At 46.2% G+C, this 21,037-nt stretch overlaps 1 protein-coding gene across 5 annotated transcripts in view; it reads left to right on the top strand.

The window, feature by feature from the left end:
* The window catches only part of SLC5A9 (solute carrier family 5 member 9), a 43,949-nt gene extending 25,108 nt beyond the window's left edge, over positions 1-18,841 (top strand). For 4 of the 5 annotated variants that reach the window (XM_050961704.1, XM_050961706.1, XM_050961702.1 and 1 more), the window contains 4 exons: positions 1,045-1,213; positions 2,951-3,166; positions 13,863-14,022; positions 17,478-18,841. In XM_050961704.1, the coding sequence (XP_050817661.1) occupies positions 1,045-1,213; positions 2,951-3,166; positions 13,863-14,022; positions 17,478-17,686 (754 nt within the window). In that variant the 3' untranslated portion in view covers positions 17,687-18,841. Of the gene's footprint in view, positions 1-1,044; positions 1,214-2,950; positions 3,167-13,862; positions 14,027-17,477 lie in introns of all 5 variants that reach the window. The other variant, XM_050961705.1, reaches the window with a different exon arrangement.
* Positions 18,842-21,037: the final 2,196 nt, after the last annotated feature.

The raw sequence follows: 21,037 nt of genomic DNA, 5'->3' as shown, positions 1-21,037 counted from the left end.
AGTGTATCTTTTAGAGGGAGGGGAAAAAACAGGTGAAATTAACATGCATGTTAATGAAGAAAGTAAAACCTGAGATGAGTTATGTTTTCCAACTGTAACTGGAGTAGATTCAGTTACATAGACAGGCTCAATTTGCCACTGACCTGGAGAGATTATTTCTTCTGTGTTCTCTAACTTTGTTATAGACTCCTGTCCTCAGCAGAGTCTATAGTGAAATCACGGCACCCTCTGTTGACAGACTCCAATACTGCATTACACCAAGACTGTAAAACAGTTCCCTTCCCACTAACACTGTTAATCATAATCTGCTCTTCTGTAGAGCCTTTTATCTGAAGTCACACATATTAAGTAAGCTTCAAAACATCCCTGTGAGTTAGGTGAAGGATAGAGAGGGGTGAAAGCATCACCTGTTAATAGTACACAGCAATGCGGTACGTCGGCTCAAGGCAGAAATGGAGGAGGATATTGAATGCCGCTGAAACTTCTGTGGGAATTTTATTAAGTAGGAAGTAGTGACTTAGTTGGAATTTGGTGACGGCACTAAAGACCTCTACTCTTCTGAAAAGTGGCTATGAGATTTTAATGATCACAAGTTGTCAGGGTCTGTGTCTCATCCATGACACAGTGACTCCGGCAGTTTCCACTAAAAATATGTCGGGCTACTGGGGCAGTCATGATTCAGCTAGCCCTGAGATTGCCACGCACAGAGCCACCTGCACCCCTTCTTGCAGCGCTCTGGATTCTCCTTGGATCTCTCCCATTCAGGTCCTTACAAGGCCCCACACAGCTTAATTTGAGCACTTTGACCAGATCTCAGTGAAGGGGTGTTAGCTTAGGAGAATGAAATTTACTTCCTGCCCGGTTGCAAGGAAAAGCCTGTCCTAGATTTCACTTCAGATGAGGAATTCACTCAGGGTGCACACTGGTTTTCCCCAGAATTCACTGAAAACACAAGGATGTGTACCTTGATTGGAGATTGTGTTTCCAGGTGGATTCTGAAACATGCAGCGCTAATACTCTTTGTTCCAATCTCCGGTCTTCCAGAGTGTTTGTTCTCATCCTCATTGTCATCAGTATTCTCTGGATTCCCATCATTCAGATGTCCAACAGCGGCCAGCTCTTTGACTACATTCAGTCTATAACCAGTTATCTGGCCCCACCAATTACTGCCCTCTTCATCCTGGCAATCTTCTGCAAGAGGATCAATGAGCCCGTAAGTGAGGAATCAGTGACTGGGCCGGCCACCTCAGGGGGTGTGTGTGTTCTTAGTAAGCATTTGAGTGGATTAGTGTGTGTGTGTGTGTGTGTGTGTGTGTGTGTGTGTGTGTGTTCTTAGTAAGCATTTGAGTGGATTAGTGTGTGTGTGTGTGTGTTCTTAGTAAGCATTTGAGTGGATTTGTGTGTGTGTGTGTGTGTGTGTGTGTTCTTAGTAAGCATTTGAGTGGATTTGTGTGTGTGTGTGTGTGTGTGTGTGTGTGTGTGTGTGTGTTCTTAGTAAGCATTTGAGTGGATTATTGCATACCACTATCTGGAAAAATTAGAAATCAGAGGCGTTAGAACTGGTTCCAGTTGTTTGAGACTAACAATAAAATGACTTTAAACAGGAAATTTCACAGGACAGGATGGTTGGGGGACTGGGACTGGTCTATAGAACCTTTCATCTCTAGGTCACCTGTTCAAACCCACCCCAGCAAAGCTGTGACCATCACAAAGTGGCTTAGCGGCATGAGTTAGTGGGCCTTACCCCTGTTTCTATTGGATGGGTGTCAGCTTTGCCGAAACCATCACAACTGGGGCAAACTGGCAGCCTCAGCAGAGGGGCCATGGAAACTCAACTGGTTTCATACTCCTAGAAGTGGTCCCTCTAGGTCGGTGAGGGGCAAATGTGCACTCCCACTGTCTGTGCTGTAACTGCTCTACGTACAGAGAAGGCCTCAGGCCCAGGTACCCCGGTTCCTAACTTCCATAACTTTGAGGATCTGGCCTTAGTCTCTAGGAGAAGGATCCTCAGCTGGTGTAACTTGTTTTGGCTCCATTGAAGTCTGTCCATCCAACACCTTTCATTAGCTCAAAATTCATGTATAAAACACCTACCACATTTGGCTTTCCTCCAGTACAATATGCAGAGGTGGAGACTCAGACTTCTATCATTCCCCTGCATCTCTCTGTGCCCTCTTCTTTCCTCTGCCAGCAAGAAGGGGGAGCATCACTGGGGCTGTTTAATCCCATTGTTTTGAACCTTCCACTGGACGCTGGTTCTGCTCCTGACACAGGCTCAGCCTTTGAGGCAGGAGAAACCCCATAAGGGATTTCTGACCCTACTTCAGAACCTAGCTCAGGGTCCCAATTATTTCTGGAAAATCAGACCTTTTTGCTAGACCCCTTGAAAACAAAGTGGCAGTGAAAAATGAACCCCCCCACTTCCTTTTCCAGTAAAAGCCCCATATGAAGCTCAAACGGTCTTATGGTTCTGTCTCTCCCCCTTTATGGTGTGGCCAGAAACAAATGTCTCTCCCCTGGAAAGGACTACAGAGTCTTCAGAGGGCTTTTACCCCTGTCTCTGAAGCATGTGGGGTGGCCACTGTCTGAGACCTGCCGTTGGACTAGATGGACCAATAGGTCCCAATCCTGCAGTGAGATGAACCTCAGTGGGACCTTGTGCCCACCGAGAGCCTCACTGAAATCAATGGAAGGACCTTAGCTCAGTCGGGTCTGATGTGTCTGTCTTGCAGTTAGAAGGGTGGGAATGAATAGATTACAATTCTGAGGCCCATTAAAGGTATCTAGCATGAATGAATTCCCGTCCCTTGCTGTCCTGCTCTGTTGACTCCATCCTGGAGAGAAGGGACCATTCCCAGAAAGAGACTCTAACCCCCCCCCCCCCGCCCTCCCAGATGTTTTCAATGATCCCTCACTTCCTTATGCGTCTCTTCCTATGTTTTCTTTGCAGGGTGCTTTCTGGGGCCTCATGTTCGGGCTGGTAGTAGGTGGCATTCGAATGATCATGGAGTTTTCCTATGGTGCACCATCCTGTGGTGAGGAGGACACAAGACCAGCTGTGTTAAAGGATGTGCACTACCTGTACTTTGCCCTCATTCTCTGCGTGCTCACGGGCATCGTCATTACCCTAATTAGTCTCTGCACTCCACCAATCCCAGAGGAAAAGGTAAGCAGCTCTACAGTTCAAACCTTTCAAGCCCCTCTCCATCATAGGGTCCAAGAGGACTCCCTGATCTGTACGGCCCTGTCTCTCCTATTGCTGAGATCTCAGGGCCTATAATGCACGTCTACAAAGAAGCACCTTTCCCAAGCCCTTCTGTTTTCCAGGGCTCAGAGTGTTAACGCTGCTTGAGACTCAGTGAACTATTGAAATGGAGTGTGAGTTCCCATGCTGTGTGCACAGCTCTGCACACACACACCACAGCACATCATATCTGGGAGAGAAGGAAAAGAAGTGGTGGGGGGAATCATATTACAGTGTGTTGTTGAGAAGGAATTAAATGGATCTAATTGAAGCTTCTGTCCCATTTCAGCAAAGCCCCCATCAATCTTGCAAGCAAACAAGATTAATATCTTTGCCACACTGGCATTTAGAGAAATAACATTCCATCCCAATGTGATCTCAATTACATTTAACAACATAGTGTCATGGTACAGAAGAAAGCAACTTTCTTTTACTTACTGTATTAAAACAGAGCTGTGCATAAAGGTTAAGGTTTTATTGAGTGGCAGCTTAAAGAGCTACTGTCAAGTAGTTTAGGGTCTAAAGAGGTTTGGTTTACTGAGCGGTTGCATAAAAACGGGGCAGGAAAAGGAAAAAACCATCAGGTGCAACCATGTTCCATGAGTGTTTGTTTTAAAAGAACTTCTGAATGGGGTATGGGATACACCTCTACCCCAATATAACGCGACCCGATATAACACAAATTCGGATAAAACGCGGTAAAGCAGTGCTCTGGGGGGGGCGGGGCCGTGCGCTCTGGCGGATCAAAGCAAGTTCGATATAACGTGGTTTCACCTATAACACGGTAAGATTTTTTGGCTCCCGAGGACAGCATTATATCGGGGTAGATGTGTATACAAATTCTCTGGGCCACATGTAGCCCTGGTGTATCTCTGTTGACTTCAGTGGAGGGGATAGGTTTAAATCAAAGTGACTGAAATCAACAACATTACTCATGATTTAAATCAGCGGGCAGGAAACTTTGATTTAAATCATCACTTTTATTTGAGTCTTGCATTTAAACGGTTTAGTTATTTTCCTATTGAGTCTCATTGGTTGATAACCATTAAAACATGTCGATTTGCAACTAAATATTACTTTTACATGAAATTTGGTTCTTTTTGCTAACCAGGAAGATGCACCAAACTTAAACAAGCTGTGATTATGTCATGTGACATTGCCCGCCATGACATTTTCTGCCATGGGGTTGGAACTCCCGCCCACGCAGTCCCCAGCCCCCAAACTGGTGGGAGAACCCACAGCTGCCCAGCCTTGGCCCATAAATCATAAAATCATAGAAGATTAGGGTTGGAAGAGACCTCAGGAGGTATCTAGTCCAACCCCCTGCTCAAAACAGGACCAACCCCAACTAAATCATCCCAGCCAGGGCTTTGTCAAGCCTGACCTTAAAAACCTCTAAGGAAGAAGATTCCACCACCTCCCTAGGTAACCCATTCCAGTGCTTCACCACCCTTCTAGTGAAATAGTGTTTCCTAATATCCAACCTAAACCTTCGCCACTGCAACTTGAGACCATTGCTTCTTGTTCTGTCATCTGCCACCACTGGGAACAGCTGAGCTCCACCCTCTTTGGAACCCCCTTCAGGTAGTTGAAGGCTGCTATCAAATCCCCCTTCACTCTTCTCTTCTGTAGACTAAATAAGCTGGCCAGGGACAGCGGCTGGGGGACTCTGCAGCTGCCAGCTGCACAGGCGAGGGGACTCAGCAGCAGCCCAGGTCCAGGGGAACCCCAGAGTCCCCAGGCACCACATGGGTGGGGGACCCGGGAGCCCCAGTAGCAGTGGATACTGAACCCACCTCTCCCTTCTGTCAGGGATCTTTTTAGTGAAAGTCAGGGACAGATCACAGGCAGGTCATGGGCTGCCATTAATTTTTGTTTATTTCCCATGACCTGTCTCTGACTTTCACTAAAAAGATCCCTGACAGAAACTTAACCATAATTATATAGCTTAACGTGCATTTATTCAGAGTCTTAATTTTGACATTATGTTAGGAAATGAATTTTTTATTTACTAGATGATGATGAACTTTTTACTTGTGATTTGTATCAAACTCTATTTGGATGGAAATTCAAATTCAGTTAAAATGCTCCAAACCGACATTTTAAAATTTGTATTATGTTTATTATTATATTCATTATTATATTTATTATTAATTATTAAATAAAGCTACTTTAAATGTGCTGGATACGTAAGAAAAATGTTTTATCAAAACATATTTTTTCATTTAAAACTAACTGCTTTATTCAACAAAGGCTGCATTATCTGTAATTAGTGAATTGACCTGATTATTTCTTGTCACCGTACCCTTTAAGATTTTAGAACTAGCCGATCTGGTCCTCTCACACCTCATTTTTATTCACTGGTTGAAAGAGGCACACAGGTTTTCAACTCCCATTGGATTCTTAACTTTGATTGAATCAGTCACTGAACTGAGTTAGCTGAATAAATAAAACAAAGAAAATAGCCTCTCTGTACTTGTAGAAAAGCCCACTGCTGTGAAAAGCTGGTTTAGCACTTCATACTCTTGTTCCAGGTTCCCAGCCAGTGACGGCCACCAGCTCGGTGGTTTGACATTCTTTAAAAGTTGGCACCAAATATATACTACTCAATATTATTATTTTTTGCATTTAATTTAAAAGTTTGAATAGATTCACGATAAATCTAGGCTTTAACAAAGGTTGTCATTATTTCAAATTCCATTTTAACTAGGTTGTTTTTTAAAAAATAAATAAATAAATAAATATGCATTTAATTTAAATAAAAAAACAATTTAGAAAGTTGGATTTTTTTAAAATATTTTTTAAAACATTGAGTTTTATGCCTCCAGCCTGGCACGGGTTTGAACCAATGACCTTGTGATGAAAGTGCTTCATATCTCCTTACCAGGCCCTGTCATAGCATTCCCTCTCAGATCTGAACCTTAAGAGTTCAGAAAATGAGATATTAGCGCCTGAATCCTCTAAGCTTAATTACTAGCTTAGATCTGATAGCACTGCCGCCACCCAAAAATATACTGTTTTGGGGCACTCTGACCTCCCCAACCTTCCCTGGGGACCCTAAGAACCCAGATCCCTTGGGTTCTTAAAACAAGCAGAAATAAACCATTCCACCACCCAGGATTTCTCTCCCTGGGCTATCCTGAGAGATACTGATCCAACCTCTTAACTCATCATACAGAGAAGCATCTCCCTTCCCTTCTACAAAGAGGCAAACAGATTCAAGGAAAACAGAGAGAGATTCTAACTCTCCCCCCCTCCCGTCTCCCCCACCCATCCTGGTGAGTTCTCCCAATCCCCTGGAATAAAACAAGGGACACAAGAACAAAAAATCAATCAGATTCTCTAAAAAGAAATCTTTTAATAAAAGAAAGGAAAAAGTAAAGAATTATCTCTGTAACTTCAAGATGTAAATATTACAGGGTCCTATAGCTTACAGACACCAGAAAGAGACTTTCCCCCCAGTACCAATACAAATCAAAATATTCCCAGCAACTACATATATAAAAGTTACCCAGCCAGATCCACAATTGCAAATAGAGTAAAACAATCAAAAAGCCTAAACCACCTCTTTTTACTTACTATTTGAAAAGAAACTTAGAGAGCCTGTAGTAATATCTGGTCTCTCTCAGACCCTCCGAGAGAAGAACACACAACGGACAAAGAACACACACAAAAGCTTCCCTCCACCCAAATTTAAAAGTATCTTGTCTTCTGATTGGTCTTCTGGTCAGGTGTCCAGTTCCCTGCTTGTAACCCTTTACAGGTAGAAGAGACATTAACCCTTAACGATCTGTTTATGACAGGCCCAACCCAGCTAGTATCATTGGGAGGCAGTGTGATCTATTAGCGAGAGCTCTGGTTGGGATTCAGGCCCCCCAGAGTTTTATTCCAGATGCTGAAATGGGCAACTCAAGTCTCAGCTATGTGCCTCAATTTCCCCAGCTATAAAATGGGGATAATGCTACTCAGCTCCTTTGTAAAATGCATCGAGATCTACTGAGAAAAACTGCCAGATAAGAGCTAGGAATTATTATTATCCTGTCAAATAAACTAAACAAGACATGCCATCAACAAGCCCAAGAAAAATACTGATGAGCCAGATCCTCAGCTGGTGCACATTGGTATAGCTGCATTGACTTAAAATACTAAGAACAGCTTTTCAGTGGAGCGATGCTGATTTACACCAGTGGAAGATGTAGCCCAGATATCTTTAATGACTCAATGCTTTATACATAGAAGGGGAAATAGCCGTTTGTAGCTGATGTTAGACAGGGCTTCCCAGGGGGAGGGAGGGGGGCAAGTGGGGCAATTTGTCCCAGGCCCTGGGTCCCGCAGGGGCCTCCACGAGAATATAGTGTTCTATAGCATTGGAACTTTTTTTTAATGGAAAGGGCCCCCAAAATTGCTTTGCCCCAGGCCCCCTGAATTCTCTAGGCAGCCCTGATGTTAGAGTGGTACAGTTAATATGCTGAGCTTTAAATGAATTACAATCCAAGAACTGCCAGCAGTAGCATTTCTCCCCGCTGTTTTGGACACTCTCCCATCTCTGTGGGTGATTGATGCTGTGCTGGGAAACAAATATGCAAAGAATTTGTTTGGTATGCTCCAGAGTTCATATGTCTTCATTGTAGGTAGTCAAGGGTTTGTGTCACACCGTCCTTGAAAACCTTGCAAAAGAGCTTACAATTAAATTTGAGGCTGTGAAGCTGAAATGCAACTGTCAGGTGCCAGATGGCATTTTGGAACAGAAGGATTTATTCTCACTTTGCCGCGTCTCTCAAAGTCCCTTGGGCAAGGAGTACGGGGGAGGGGCCGCAGAGGGAAAGGAAGTGGTACAGTGACATGGCAACTGTTCTGCAAATGAACCAGGACACCTGCGCTGATCGCCTGCTACACTCCCAGGGCCTGTGCTTGTCTTGAGGCCTAGTGCACTAGGAACTTCAACTGGTCTGCTCCAGAGAGTCAGATTAATAAATTCGGTGGCATGTTTTCCAAAGTGCTGAGTTCCCACAGTGCCCAGTGCAGCCAATGAGAGCTGGAAATGCTCCTCTCCTCGAAAATCAGACCTTCAAAGTGTGCAGAGGAGACACAGGCTCAGACTAAAGTTGGGGATCCAAATGCCCCCAGACTGGAGGTGTTCCAAATAGACCACCGGAGAAATTGAGCGAGAGATTCATAGGAGAACACGCTATCGCCCACTTGTTAGGGCACTCGCTTGAGAGACCTGGATTCAGGTCCCTGCTCTACCTTTGGCAGAGGAAGGATTTGAAGGCAGGTCTCCCCTGTCCTGGGTAAGTGAGTTAACCAATGGGTATAAGACAGGCACCACCACCTCGTCCTCATTGTTCGTGAGAGAGAACTGACCAGGCTTAGGATTCACAACTGTGAACCTTCGTGGAGTTAGGCACCTAAGTGGAGGGAGACACCTCCTGGTAGGCGCCTAACTCCCTTTGAGGGGAGGAGCGTCAGTCAGGTCCGTCTCCTAAGCATTTCCTCTTGGCTAGCTTAGGCAGCTTCCCGTGCTGCAGTCGCAAAGCTCGGGGGGGGAGCAGGGCAGCAGCCGCTCCCGCACTGAGCATCTTGGCACCTTTTTAATTTTTACGCACCCGGCAGTGCACCAGGTCTTCAGCAGCAGTTTGGCAGCAGGCCCTCACTCGCTCCGAGTGTCTTTGGCGGCACTGAAGGAAATGCTGCCGAAGACCCGCAGACAGGGGCGGCTCTAGGTATTTTGCCACCCCTTCAGCAGCTTGCCTGCGGGAGATCCCGGTCCCGTGGATTTGGTGGCACACCTGCGGGAGGTCTGCTGAAGCCGCGGGACCAGGGGACCCTCCACAGGCATGCTGCCGAAGGCAACCTGCCTGCCGCCCTCATGGCGACCAGCAGAGCTTCCCTCGTGGCTTGCCGCCCCAGGCACGTGCTTGGCGTGCTGGTGCCTGGAGCCGCCCCTGCCCGCGGAGCGAGTGAAGGGCCTGCTGCCGAAGACCCAGAGCGCCGCCGGGTGTGTAAAAGCACCACCCCGTTAGTAAAAGCGCTACAGCGGGTGGCACCTTTTTTTTGATGCTCCCCTTGTTCCCTCCACCTGGCTATGCCACTGCAGTGCTGGCTTTTGTGAATCCCATTCCTAGGCACCTAACGCCCTCCGTGCCTTGTGTGGGGAGCCTGAGCACCTAACATGGGGCTGCAGCTCCCACAAGGGGACAGGGGGCCTAAAAGTGAGGCACTGCAACACTGAATCTAGGTCTGCTGAGTGGATCTGGACCCTGCTCTTTGTGCAGTTGCCATGATAATAAAGCAAAGTGCTCGTTGTAGATCTACTGATCCATGCACTGCTTCCAATCAGAAATACCACCTGCCTTCAGCGGCTGCATTCCAGCTCTTCTGCTACATCCAGTCCATTGAGTCAAATGCTGTCCTAAGGCACACGGAAATTATGCTGCTAAGTTTCCCCCATCAGCAGTTGTTTTTTTGCTTACTCCAAAATAGCTGTCCTGTTAGCCATGCGCTCCCCTTAGCAAATCTCTGCCGACTGCGCTTAACGAGATATGCCACGGCTGTGTCCTTGGTTTGTCAGTGTTGAAGGCAGGCTGCTGCAGTCATAGTTTTTAGGCCATTGCTGGGTGGGTAGGACACACGATAAGGCTTCTCCCCAACATATCAGCCCATTGACAAGCTCCTGAATGTAAAGGTGAGAGGGGGAGGGAGATTTGGAGCACAAGGATGCAGGGGAAGGCATTTCATGGCAACTTGACTGAAGCTGAAAGGGAAGATTTTCAAGGTGCCTAATTCCAAATGACTGTCCGTGGGAGTTAGGCACTGAACTCCCATTAGTGACTTTGCAACTCTTGCCCCTTAAAAACTTGATTTCTGAAAGTAAAGTTTTTTGGGGGGAGCACCTTGAGTATCTAGGCTCTGCTCTGTAATTCTCCCTTCCTTACCCTCTCTACTGAACTGGGTTTCCCCTCTTCCCAAAATTTGAGAATCACATTTCTCAAGCGTTCAGCACCAGCAGCTCTCCACAAAGCTCTGCCTTCATTTAGGCAGGGAGGTAAAGGTCATGAGTGAAATCTTGACGTCAAGGGCAAAACTTCTCTTGACTTCAGTGGGGTCAAGATCTCTCACACACGCACACATCCACCCTCCATCCCAGGCTTTCAAAAGAGGTATCCAGCATAACCAGAGCTCAGCCAAAGGTAGGCTCTGAACTTCCACAGATTTCAATGAAAGTTAGGAGCCTACCTTTGAAGATCTGGGCCTTAACTCCCAGTCTACCAAATTTATTTGAAAATCTGGCCATATTTTGTGGCCTAAATTGGAATGGGCCTGTTTTGAAAATCAGCAATTAGTTCTGAGCTCTTAGGAAAATTCTGGCCTTAATACATTAATTCCAGGACAAACCTTATGCACAAGCAGCAATTTGTGTTTGGTGGGGGGGAGGAGTGGGGGTGATGGGGTCTGCATAGTTTCTTGAATTCTTTTGTGCTCAGAAACTTTGCAACTTTCCGGTAACATTTCCTAAGTGATTAAAAAAACAATCCTCAGTAAAGATGAGATCATCAAATCACAGTAATTTAGAAAATGTGGCAAGAAAGATTAGCCTTGCCTGATGCTCACCTTGGTTGAAAATGATTTAAATAAAGATATAAATCTTCTGGAACATGTTGTATCAGTTGGAAATTGCCATCTAGACTTCGCATGTTTAAAAAAAATCTACATTTAAACTGGTGATTCTGTGTGTGTAACTCAGTGGAGAACTTAATTTCCATGGAGGCAGAGAGGAGACATCTGCTGTTGGGAGAAATGAGTGTCCTCTCCGGAGCAGTCTGGCAGAAGTGATGGTCTGAGGGGTGTGGCTGGCTAGTGTCAACCACTCCTGGTGGCTTCTGTTGCCCTCTCACAAACACATGGGAATTCAGCAGATCAGAATTAACTTAGCCACCTTGCTCTCAATAATGTTACGTGGGATGGGATGCCAGAGGAAAGCAGCAATTCCCTCACTCCAGCACCTCAGGACAGAATGGTGCAAACACCAACATTTCCCACCTCCAACTAGGAATAGGCTATAGGGTATGACCATATAAACCATAGTGTGTTAATAGTTAAGGACCCAGGTCCATTAACATCCTAGCCCAGTTCAAGCCCACATTGTGCATTTCCCTGCAAGGGCCAGACTTTTGGACTCTTGTGCTTATACACTACACACGAGCCAGACGTCGTATCTCTTGCTACTAGCTCAGTGTTTTGGCCCATCCTGGCATGGCCGTGTGCTTCAAAAGGGAGGGTGAATGAGAGCGCACGTTTCTGGAGTCAGGAGAAGGCCACTCAGGCCTGCCGAAAGCCAGCGAGAAATGGGGCATTGGCAAGGCCTAGGCTGTGAGTATAAAACCTCCCAGCTTTTAATAAAAAGGAGAGGTGGGCCAAGTCAATGGACATGCAAAGTGCCAGGCCAAGACGCCGCTCTGTAAAGTTACAGTGATGATGCAGATTTCACCTTTGTCTGCAATTGATTCCTACTGGCTAGTAGCACTTTTCCAGAACTTAGCACAAAATGCCAGGGTGCCTTGAATCCCGGGGGCATACTGGGCCTGGGTGGGTGCCACAGACAGTTAGGAAAGAGAGGACTCCACCACACCAAGTTGTCAAAGAGCAGTTGTAGCATCCTCTGTGACGCCAACACTGCCATCCTTTTGCTGGGGAATGGCCAGTGGACCTGCATAGTGCCAGGTCCATGGCCCTGCTGCCAACTTTCCCTGAGGCCTAGTGGCAGATATGGCAATTTCCTACAACGTCTCTGGGAGATGTGACTGTATTACATTTGTGTATTGTTGTGGGCCAGGGACTGTATATAATTCCATGGAAGGCAGGTGACTACAGCTCCTGCAGGAACTAAGGGGTGTGTGTGTATGTGTGTGTGCACGCACGCGCGCACACACACACGTACACTGGGCAAGTTCACACAGGGAGAGATATCTTCTCCTGGGGAGGCTCACCTGTACTAGTTTAAACCGGATTTGCCAGAGGCCAACAGACTTGTGGCTAAATAGCCGGCATTTAAACGGACACAGGTCCTGCTTTCTGGTCCAGCAAATGGACCTTTTGTCCAAGGGCCGGGGAACCCCAAATCCTTAAGGAAGGGTTGGAAGCACTGATACCTGCCAGGACTTGGCGTGGGGGAGCTGATTGCTCATCAGTTTTCTAGCATGCGTGTAGGTGCTTTTGTTTTTTCTAATATGATTTCACTGTAACGCTTTCACCTTAAGAATAAAATCTGCTTGCTTAGAACAAGCTACATGGTAACTTATAACTGTGGGCATGTATGCTGTCTGTAAGCCTTCGAAGAGAAAGCTAAGTGCAGATGCTGGCCCGGTTTGCTAGTATTGTTTGCTGGCAATAACCCAGTGTAGATAAGGAACTGTGCAGCTTGGAAAAGTCCCGATCAGGAGGGAGAGACAGAGACACGCAGGTCTCTGCCCAAGAGAGGTGATGGTGAGGGAGCCGCGTGCTCTTGCTGGACCATGGGGAACACAGGTGAAGGTGCCCTGAACTGTGCCACGTAGGCTATAACTTTATAATCTGCCTTGCATAAGGGACGGCGCGTAGCCTGAGCAGAGAGTGGATTGTGTTTCAGGCAGTCCCACTTCCTCCCCCATGCTTTCCCCTTGCTCTGGGGGAGGAGTGCACATAGCCAGCAAGAAAGAGGAGGAGGCCAGGGCTGGCCCTATTCCCATCACAGCAGGGCGTAGTGCGGCTGGAATCACAATCTATGCAGGGGATCTGAGAGACATTCTCCTGTGTGCCCCCAAGAAGGGCTGGAACAATCTAACCCTGAATGAACATGATGTTGTCAAGGTCTGTCTTGGCCCAGAGCCCTGGATGTGGGAGGGGTTGAAGGTCCTGTCTCTGCCATGCCCTAGCCTGCCGTTGTTCCTTCTGTTGGTTGTTCCTTTGCTATAACCTTGAGTTTCTGGACCTTTGTGCCTAGGATTTGGGCTTGGTTTCTTTGATGGTGTTTCACTGTGAAACGTCATTCCAAAGCAGCAGGAGTGAGGCTCCAGATCCTGCCGTTGTCCCTTTGCAGCTCTGTGGAGAGCCATCTGTTTGTGTGAGTGTGCTGGAAGCCTGCTTCATCAGCAGCTAATAACCTGTGACGTAGACCTTGATTTGGCAGATTGCAAGAGGGAGAGGGGGGAATCAGCAACTTAATTAATTAAAAGTGAATATTTCCCTGGCTTTAACTGGACCATATTTTTTAGGGAAGGGAGTGTGTGAGAAGGGGGCCCCATATATGACTACAAAGCATACTGGCCCTGCCTACAACTTCAACACGTACAGCTTTTGGGCCCCCAATCCAGAGCTCTGCCTGTACTGAGCCTGTAATTTCCCAAAGAGAGGAGCCTTCACACCCAGAAGCGTGCTAATCTCCAGATGATTAAAATGGCCCCAGCCAATGGAAAATACGAGAACTGTTGGAAACAAAGCAACACAGATTTTTGTGAGGTCAAATCCTCCCCATTCTAATCACGGCTCCCGTTTCCAGCCGCGTCACCAACACTGGTCTTGTTCTACGAACTGACAGCTCTTTAAATTGCTTTCCCTGTTTGTTTTGCATTGCTGCATCCAGCTGGCTAGCCTGACGTGGTGGACTAGACACAGCAGAGCTCCTGCAATTGATCTGGTGAGCTACAAGAGCGAGTCGGCGGAGGTAAATCCTTCAGTGGGCGAGAGTGATGGGGACGAGCCGACATGGGAGACCATGGATTCAGGGAGCAAAGAACATGGAGGTAGGTTAGCTGAGTCTTCCAAGTATGTGCACGTATGGGTATGGGGAGCCTGGTCCAAGGCCTACCAGCATCCTTCCAATGACTTCAATGGCATCTGGCCCATGGATCTAACGATACCACATTTGTGGTGGTGACAGTTACATGCTAAATTAATTTATCTTCAACCACCGTACCTGCACTCTGCCTGCTACCCTGTCCGTCCTCGGGTTTATTCTAACAACCCAACCCTCTGTATAGTTCCAGAGAGCTTCCATTTAAAACTAGAAAACAACCCAACTTTCCAGAGAAATGTTTCCTCTTTCTCTCCCTAAATGTGGGATTTCCTTCTCCCACATAGCCCCAGCCTCAGAGCCAGGTTCAGCAACAGCATTTTTAGACTTTAAAAGTATCCCAGCTTTAACTGCCTACATCGTCCAGGTAAGCTGGATGCAGAAACTTCCCAGCAGATCCTGAGATATACCAGTGGTGGGGGCCAGATAAGCACCAAGATAGACCAACCAAGCACCTGCTTTTAAGTCCTAGATGGCCTGAGATATGGCCTTTAAAGTCAGGATATTTTTAGATGCAGACAAGCTATTTTTAGGTAATTTGTTGAAGTTTTTGGAGTGCCAGGACTTGGGGTACCAGGCTTCATCTGTGAGGTCCAATGGCCCCCCTGAAATAGCTCCCCCCCCAGTTGAGAACTGCTGAGCTAGACCATCCCAGACAAGTGTTTGTCTAACTTGCTGTTAAAAGCCTCCAATGATAGAGATTCCACAAGGTAATTTGTTCCAGTGCTTAACCAACTATTTAGCTTAAATAGCTCTTCACTCTCCCTGGTATGTAGAGACAGTAATCGCAGTACCTTTCATTCTTCTTTTTGCTAGGCTGTAAAAGCCATGCTTTTTCAGTCCCTTCTCATAAGATAGATCCTCCATTCCCCTGATCATCCTAGTAGCTCTTCTCTGCACCTGTGCCAGCTTTAATGAGTCTTTCTTGATCATGGGTGACCAGAATGGTGCACAGGATTCCAAATGAGGTCTTATCAGTGCCTTGTACAATGGCATTAACACTGCCCTGTCTCTCCTGGAAATGCCTCGCCTGGTACATCCTAGGATTGCATTGGTCTTTTTTGCACCTGCATCGCATTAGTGGCTCATAATCATCCTGTGATCAACCCCCATCTCCAGGTCATTCTTCTCCTCTATCACTTCCAACTGATGAGCCCCTAGTTTATATCAACAATTCTTATTATTAGACTCTAACTCTGCACTTTGTACTATAGAATTTCATCCCGTTTCTGTTACTTAAGCCATCAAGGTAATCCCAATCTTCCTGTCTAATATTCCAATCCGACTCTGTATTGACAAGGCCTCCCAACTGTATCAGCAAATTCCATTAGCAGACTTCTAATTATTAGTTTATTAGAAAGAAAATAGCTCCTCACCCCTTCCCAGCATGGATGAAAACCATCCAAAATTTCAGGTGCACGTTTTGAACCTAACCCTCCTGAGTTCACAAAACTGGAGACCTCGCAAGATGGGAACGCGCTCGTGAGATTTTCTGCATCTCCTTAGTCTAGACTGGCCGTGCTTGAATTCGTTCCCAACGCAGTCTCAGAATGAAGAGGTGAGAAACAACAACAAAAGTTTTCCTCCATTTTTTTTTTAAATGGAGGCAGTTGGGATTCAAGTTTAGTGTAACTGTTCAGGCTGCTGATGTTGTTTCTTATCAATTCTTATTATACCTGACCCAGCTCATCTTTTTATAGCCCGACGGCTTGGTAATTTGGTAATTAGCAGTGATGGGGAAGGAAATGCAGAACAGCTTATGTAACAGTTTAATGAGGTTTTGGTAACATGTTTTTTCAAGCTTTTATGACATGCTACCTTTCAAAGCATGGAAGGAACAGCCAGTGACAATTAAAAGACATAATGCACACAGCGCTTCACTCCTGATAAACAAGCCATGATTTCTGTGTCGGAGAGCATGAAATCCTACAAGTTTTGTGGAAGTTGGGCGGTGGAGAAATAAGAAGGGATTTTATTCATTAAGCAATAAATGCTTCATATGTCAATCGACTGGGACGATTTAACCTCTTTGGAGGACAGATTTTTAGTTACATTTTAAGAATGTCTGGCTAAAGTAAGGCAGATTAGATTTGGGGCCTGACTGAAGAGCTGGGATCCAGGGACATCTCAATCCTACATTGTAGCTGGGCCACTGATTTAGGACAACTATTTTCCAAAGTGACCACTGGTTTTGGGTGCTCACGTTGTTATGCCTGATTGTCCAAGTAGCTGAGTGCCTGTAGCGCCTGGTCAGCTTCTGGGAGATATGGGCACACGGAGCTTCCGGAAATGGTTCAAGGGACACATCCAAAATCGTAGGTGCAGAAAATCAGCAACTACTTTGGCAAATCACCTAACCTCTTCGCAGCTCAGTTTCTGTACGTTATACTCACTTGGCTACCTCCAGCCAGAGGCAAGGACTGATTCTTGCTTGCTCAGCACCTGGAACATGTCAAGTGCTACTAATGTAACTTGCTATTTTAAAGGTTCTTTCATCTGGGTTTCAGCTAGCTTAGTTGTGCTGTGAGGCTGGACTGGGCCGTGATGGTTAACCAGCTTACCGGTTCATTTCCTCTGCAGCACTAGCAAGGAGGTCTGGCTTTTATTCTGTGCTCTTAGAAGAGAGCAACTTTTGAACCACAGTCACGGTCATTTTTGGACTATTAATTCCTCTGGTTGGGGTGAATCCTTTAATGCAGAGCTAGGGGTGCTGGAATGTCCCTAAAAGTGGGGGCGGGGTCCATGGACACCTGAACTGTGGCCCCGCCTCCTTACACTGCCCCTTTTCCCCCTGGGTCCCCACCCTCACGTTGCCCCTTCAATAGAGGCCCTGCCTTCACACCACCCCTTCCCTCAAGGCCCCACCCTCACACGGCCCCTTCCCCCCGGGTCCCCACACTCATGCCACCCATTCCCCCAAAACCCCACCCTCTTGCCACCTCTTTATCCCAAGTTCCCACCCTCACGCTGCCCTGTCCTCCTGAGGTCCCACCCTTTTCAAGACCCCGCCCTCTTGCCACCTCTTTCTCCTGAGGTCCCGCCCTCATACCACCCATTCCCCCCAAACCTCGCCCCCACTCCTCTTCACCCCCTCCCCCCGTCGCTCGCATTTACAGCCAGTAAAAAGTGGGAGGGCTTAGCCCCTGCACAGAGCCATTTCTGGGCTGCAGCCATTGGTTCCTGGACCGATCATCAGCTGAGAGGGTGAAGCATTTCCTTCCACTGAGGATGTGGCTCAGCGTGGCTGGTTTTCAGGCCGTATGCCTCAAGCAATAGTGCTGCATGGGAGATGTGCAGACAGGTGACATGGTGTAGTTAGGGTACGCAACAGCGGTGAGGCGAGCTGAATACCCCCGTGTTCAGAATATGGGACTAATTCCCCCTCTCTGTCTGTATTTCCTGCAGCAACAAGCCCTCCTTGCTGGAGGAAGTTATACTTCTGGTTCTGCGGGATCTCCAGCAGCCCGGGACCCACATTGACCAAGGAAGAGAAAGCAGTCCTGGAAAGGAAACTCACCAGCATTGTGGAAAAGCCGCTATCAAAGACTGTTTGCAACATTAATGCTATAATCCTGCTGGCTATTAACGTCTTTCTGTGGGGATACTTTGGCTGATACTTGGGCTGGCTTGGCTTTGAGTTAGAATATCGCAGTAATGCTTAGAGACGTCAAGCAGGTCAGGGCCATATTGTTCTAGGTGCCGTGCATACAGCAACTGGAAATCCCTGCCCCAAAGAGCCCACAATCTAGAAGACCAAACCTAGCGGGCAGGGCTAGCATAGTATTTACCAGAGAGGGTTTTTATCAGATAAAATCATGTTTTTTGTCACCAAGGGAAAAATTAGTTGGGCCCAGTTTATGATATTTTCTATTTTTAAAATTGTTTTATCATCACACACATCACACTTAGTTGTAGTTACATATTCAAATTGCATTACATAGTCAAATAAGGCACTAGATTAGGAGATTAATTTAGGGTTGTACAAATAAACAAGTAAAATTGCAGTGAGCGGAATACTAATATATGTAATTATAATAGGGTCAGAATGTCTGTAAACAACTTAGTGTGGTATTTTCTCCAGAAAGTTATATAGGCCATGACGCCTTTCGATTTTCAACATTATATAACCCAAAGTAAAAAACATTCAGTAACAATAAGGCAGAGTTGTAGCCATGAAGCATTAAGCAATCAGAAGCATGCAGTGCTGTGGACAACCTGAACCTATTTCTCAGTTTTGAATGGATGTATCCAAAGTCTGAAAAGATTCACGCTATGCTTGCTGAACGTGCACCACCAGTTCTGTGAAGTCAGAGGGAATCTCGGCCTTCTTCAGATTTTTTCCACCATGTTAAAGTGGAAACTTTTTCCTTGATAGCGGATGAAAACGTCAATTTTGGTTACAGTGAGCCTTCTCTGTTAAATGCAAGTAAATATGGCAGAAAGTCGGGATTTTTGCTCAGCAGCTACTGTTTGCAATTTCTTCTTGTTCCAATGACACACTTCTTGCCTGCGTATTTTGGATGAAGGAGGTCGGCCAACATTTGCAATTGCCTCATGAACTCTCTTTGGTACGTCTGTTTTATGTGGGGCAAGATCTTCATTTATCAGTAAATCCAACCATCCGTCTCATGCACCATGAGTCCTTTTTAAAGTATGTCAGGTGCCACAGAAACTGAATTGAATTGAGTGATCAAATTACACCTCTACCTCGATGTAACGTGACCCAATATAACATGAATTTGGATCTAGTGCGATAAAACAGCGCTCGGGGGTGGGGGGAGACTGCGCACTCCAATGGATCAAAGTAAGTTCAATATAATGCGGTATCACCAATAACACGGTAAGATTTTTTTGGCTCCTGAGGACAGCGTTATATCAAGGTAGAGGTGTATTTACTTCTTGGTAAATTCTTTGCTTATTAATTACACTGACCACTCTATCTTTAAATTCCGTCTCTTGATCACTCATAATCCTGACATAATGGGGCCAATTTTTGAATATATGTTTCCAGGCATGTTGTTTGACTGTTCCATTGTGTTACCAGAGATTTGGGGATTTACAGAACTTGACTGTCTTTTAACCAGGCTCCAGGTGATTATGAAAATACTTTTGTAAATCGACCACGTTTCATCAAAGCATTTGTCCAGATAGATTAAGCCAATGTGATGCACATCAGTATGTAGCCAAAGTGTGGTTATCTTGTTCCAAATCACTGTCCATACTTGGCAGTGTTTTCTCATTGTCTGCCAAGTAACTCTTAACACAACCGTACCATTCATTGCTGATGCCTTGGCTTCTCTTGTCCGTGTAGCACAATACTTTCCAGTCTTACTGCTTCTAGTATCAACTGCTGATACACAAACTACAGTCAGCTATCACTGGGACAATGTGCACATTGCACCAGCCATCTCATATTCATGGACCTGCTTTTCCATATCATTTGTTGTGTGCTTCCACCTTTAAGCCATCAGCAACTGCATCTTACCATTTACCTGCCTTGTAGCCTGGCCTTAGGCAGCTGATCAGTGCTTGAAAAAATTGGCTGTTCAGTAACTGAAAAGGGAATATTACAGCCATAAAGCAGTTTTCAGGGCTACCTTTTGTTTCAGTTCTGGCTTTTTTTTGTGCCAAACATATGCATGTGTGATTTGAAAAACCGTGACACTTCTGCTTCATTGTCTTTGGCTGATATGGGGCTGCCTTTCTCTTGCTGCTCTTGTCAATGGCAATGCAGTATTATCAGTACCTTCTGTGGTTAGATGTTGATAGATGTTTGGCTGTGTGTGTGGTCGCTCTGTGTGCTGCCCCAGCCCTGCGCAGACAGCTGGCATGGCTGACCTCGAGCGAACCGCCCAATGACCACAAGAGCCGTTAAGGGATGAAGGCACCCAGGCAGCTTTATTATCAATGAAGCATGGTATTAGTATCCCGCAGACTCTACTGGACCACTAATACATGTATACCCATAACAATGGACCAGCTCAGTGAACGGCGGGACTTTCCATTCCTGCGCCAGACAAAAATATGCCCTCTGAGAAACATCTTTATACCCTGATACAAACAAGTTACATACTGCCCTTCTGACAGTTAGTTACTGCCCCCTGATGTGGCAGTTTTTACCCATTACCTTGTAGATATTGGTTCAATCAAAACATTTCTATTACGTACTGTCATCCTGACCTTATCTTTTGGGAGGGGTCAGTGTGTGCCTGTTATCCTTGGGGAATGTTTTTGTACCATCCTTGATATCGGGATGTTCTGGTACCACTTGATATTGGGCTGTGTTTGCATGAGTTCGCTGTGACTAGCACTTCTTAGGAATGTGTATTTCTACAGTATCAGACCCGTTCTTGCCAGATTCTGAGCGCAGGTCCTCCCTCATACCAGGCCTCTATCGCAGGCTCTCTTCCTACTACACATACATTTCCAGAGTCTGATTCTAATATGCACCTATATTGTTGGGGCAATGAATGTGGCAGGTCTGATGTGAGTTACAGTATGGGGGAGGGGAGGGCTCAGCCAGCTGGTACTGTGGGGCTTCCGGGGAGAGGGGTCACACTCTTGTCTGGGGCTGCATCATTACTTAATTACCAACACGTTGTATTGGAAATAATGGTGCTTTAAAAATTAAGAGGGTTTTTAGAGTCTGTTTCCTGTTGCTGTCAGCACTGTGATAGTGAATGAAATGACTTATCTGGCCTCACAGCTAAACATTCTGCAACCAGTGTGATCTAACCAGAGCCCGGGCCAATCCTCAGCCAGACAGTATCCTGGGCTGCCATACTTATCACAGACCGGTGGCCCAGGGCCTGGGCTTTTCATATGAAAATGAGCATATTTCTCTGCAGCTAGTGAGCCAGTGTGCGATGCTTGCTCTGTGGAATGGGCTTTGCCGCTCACTGGGCACCTGCATAGCCAGAATTCCCATTCTAGCATTGTGATGTCCTCCTAGCGTCTGAGTGCCA

Source organism: Gopherus flavomarginatus, chromosome 7, assembly GCF_025201925.1.
Source record: "Gopherus flavomarginatus isolate rGopFla2 chromosome 7, rGopFla2.mat.asm, whole genome shotgun sequence".
Lineage (NCBI taxonomy): Eukaryota > Metazoa > Chordata > Testudines > Testudinidae > Gopherus > Gopherus flavomarginatus.
The sequence above is the reverse complement of the archived record's forward strand: the minus strand, read 5'-3'. Positions and strand labels throughout refer to the sequence as shown.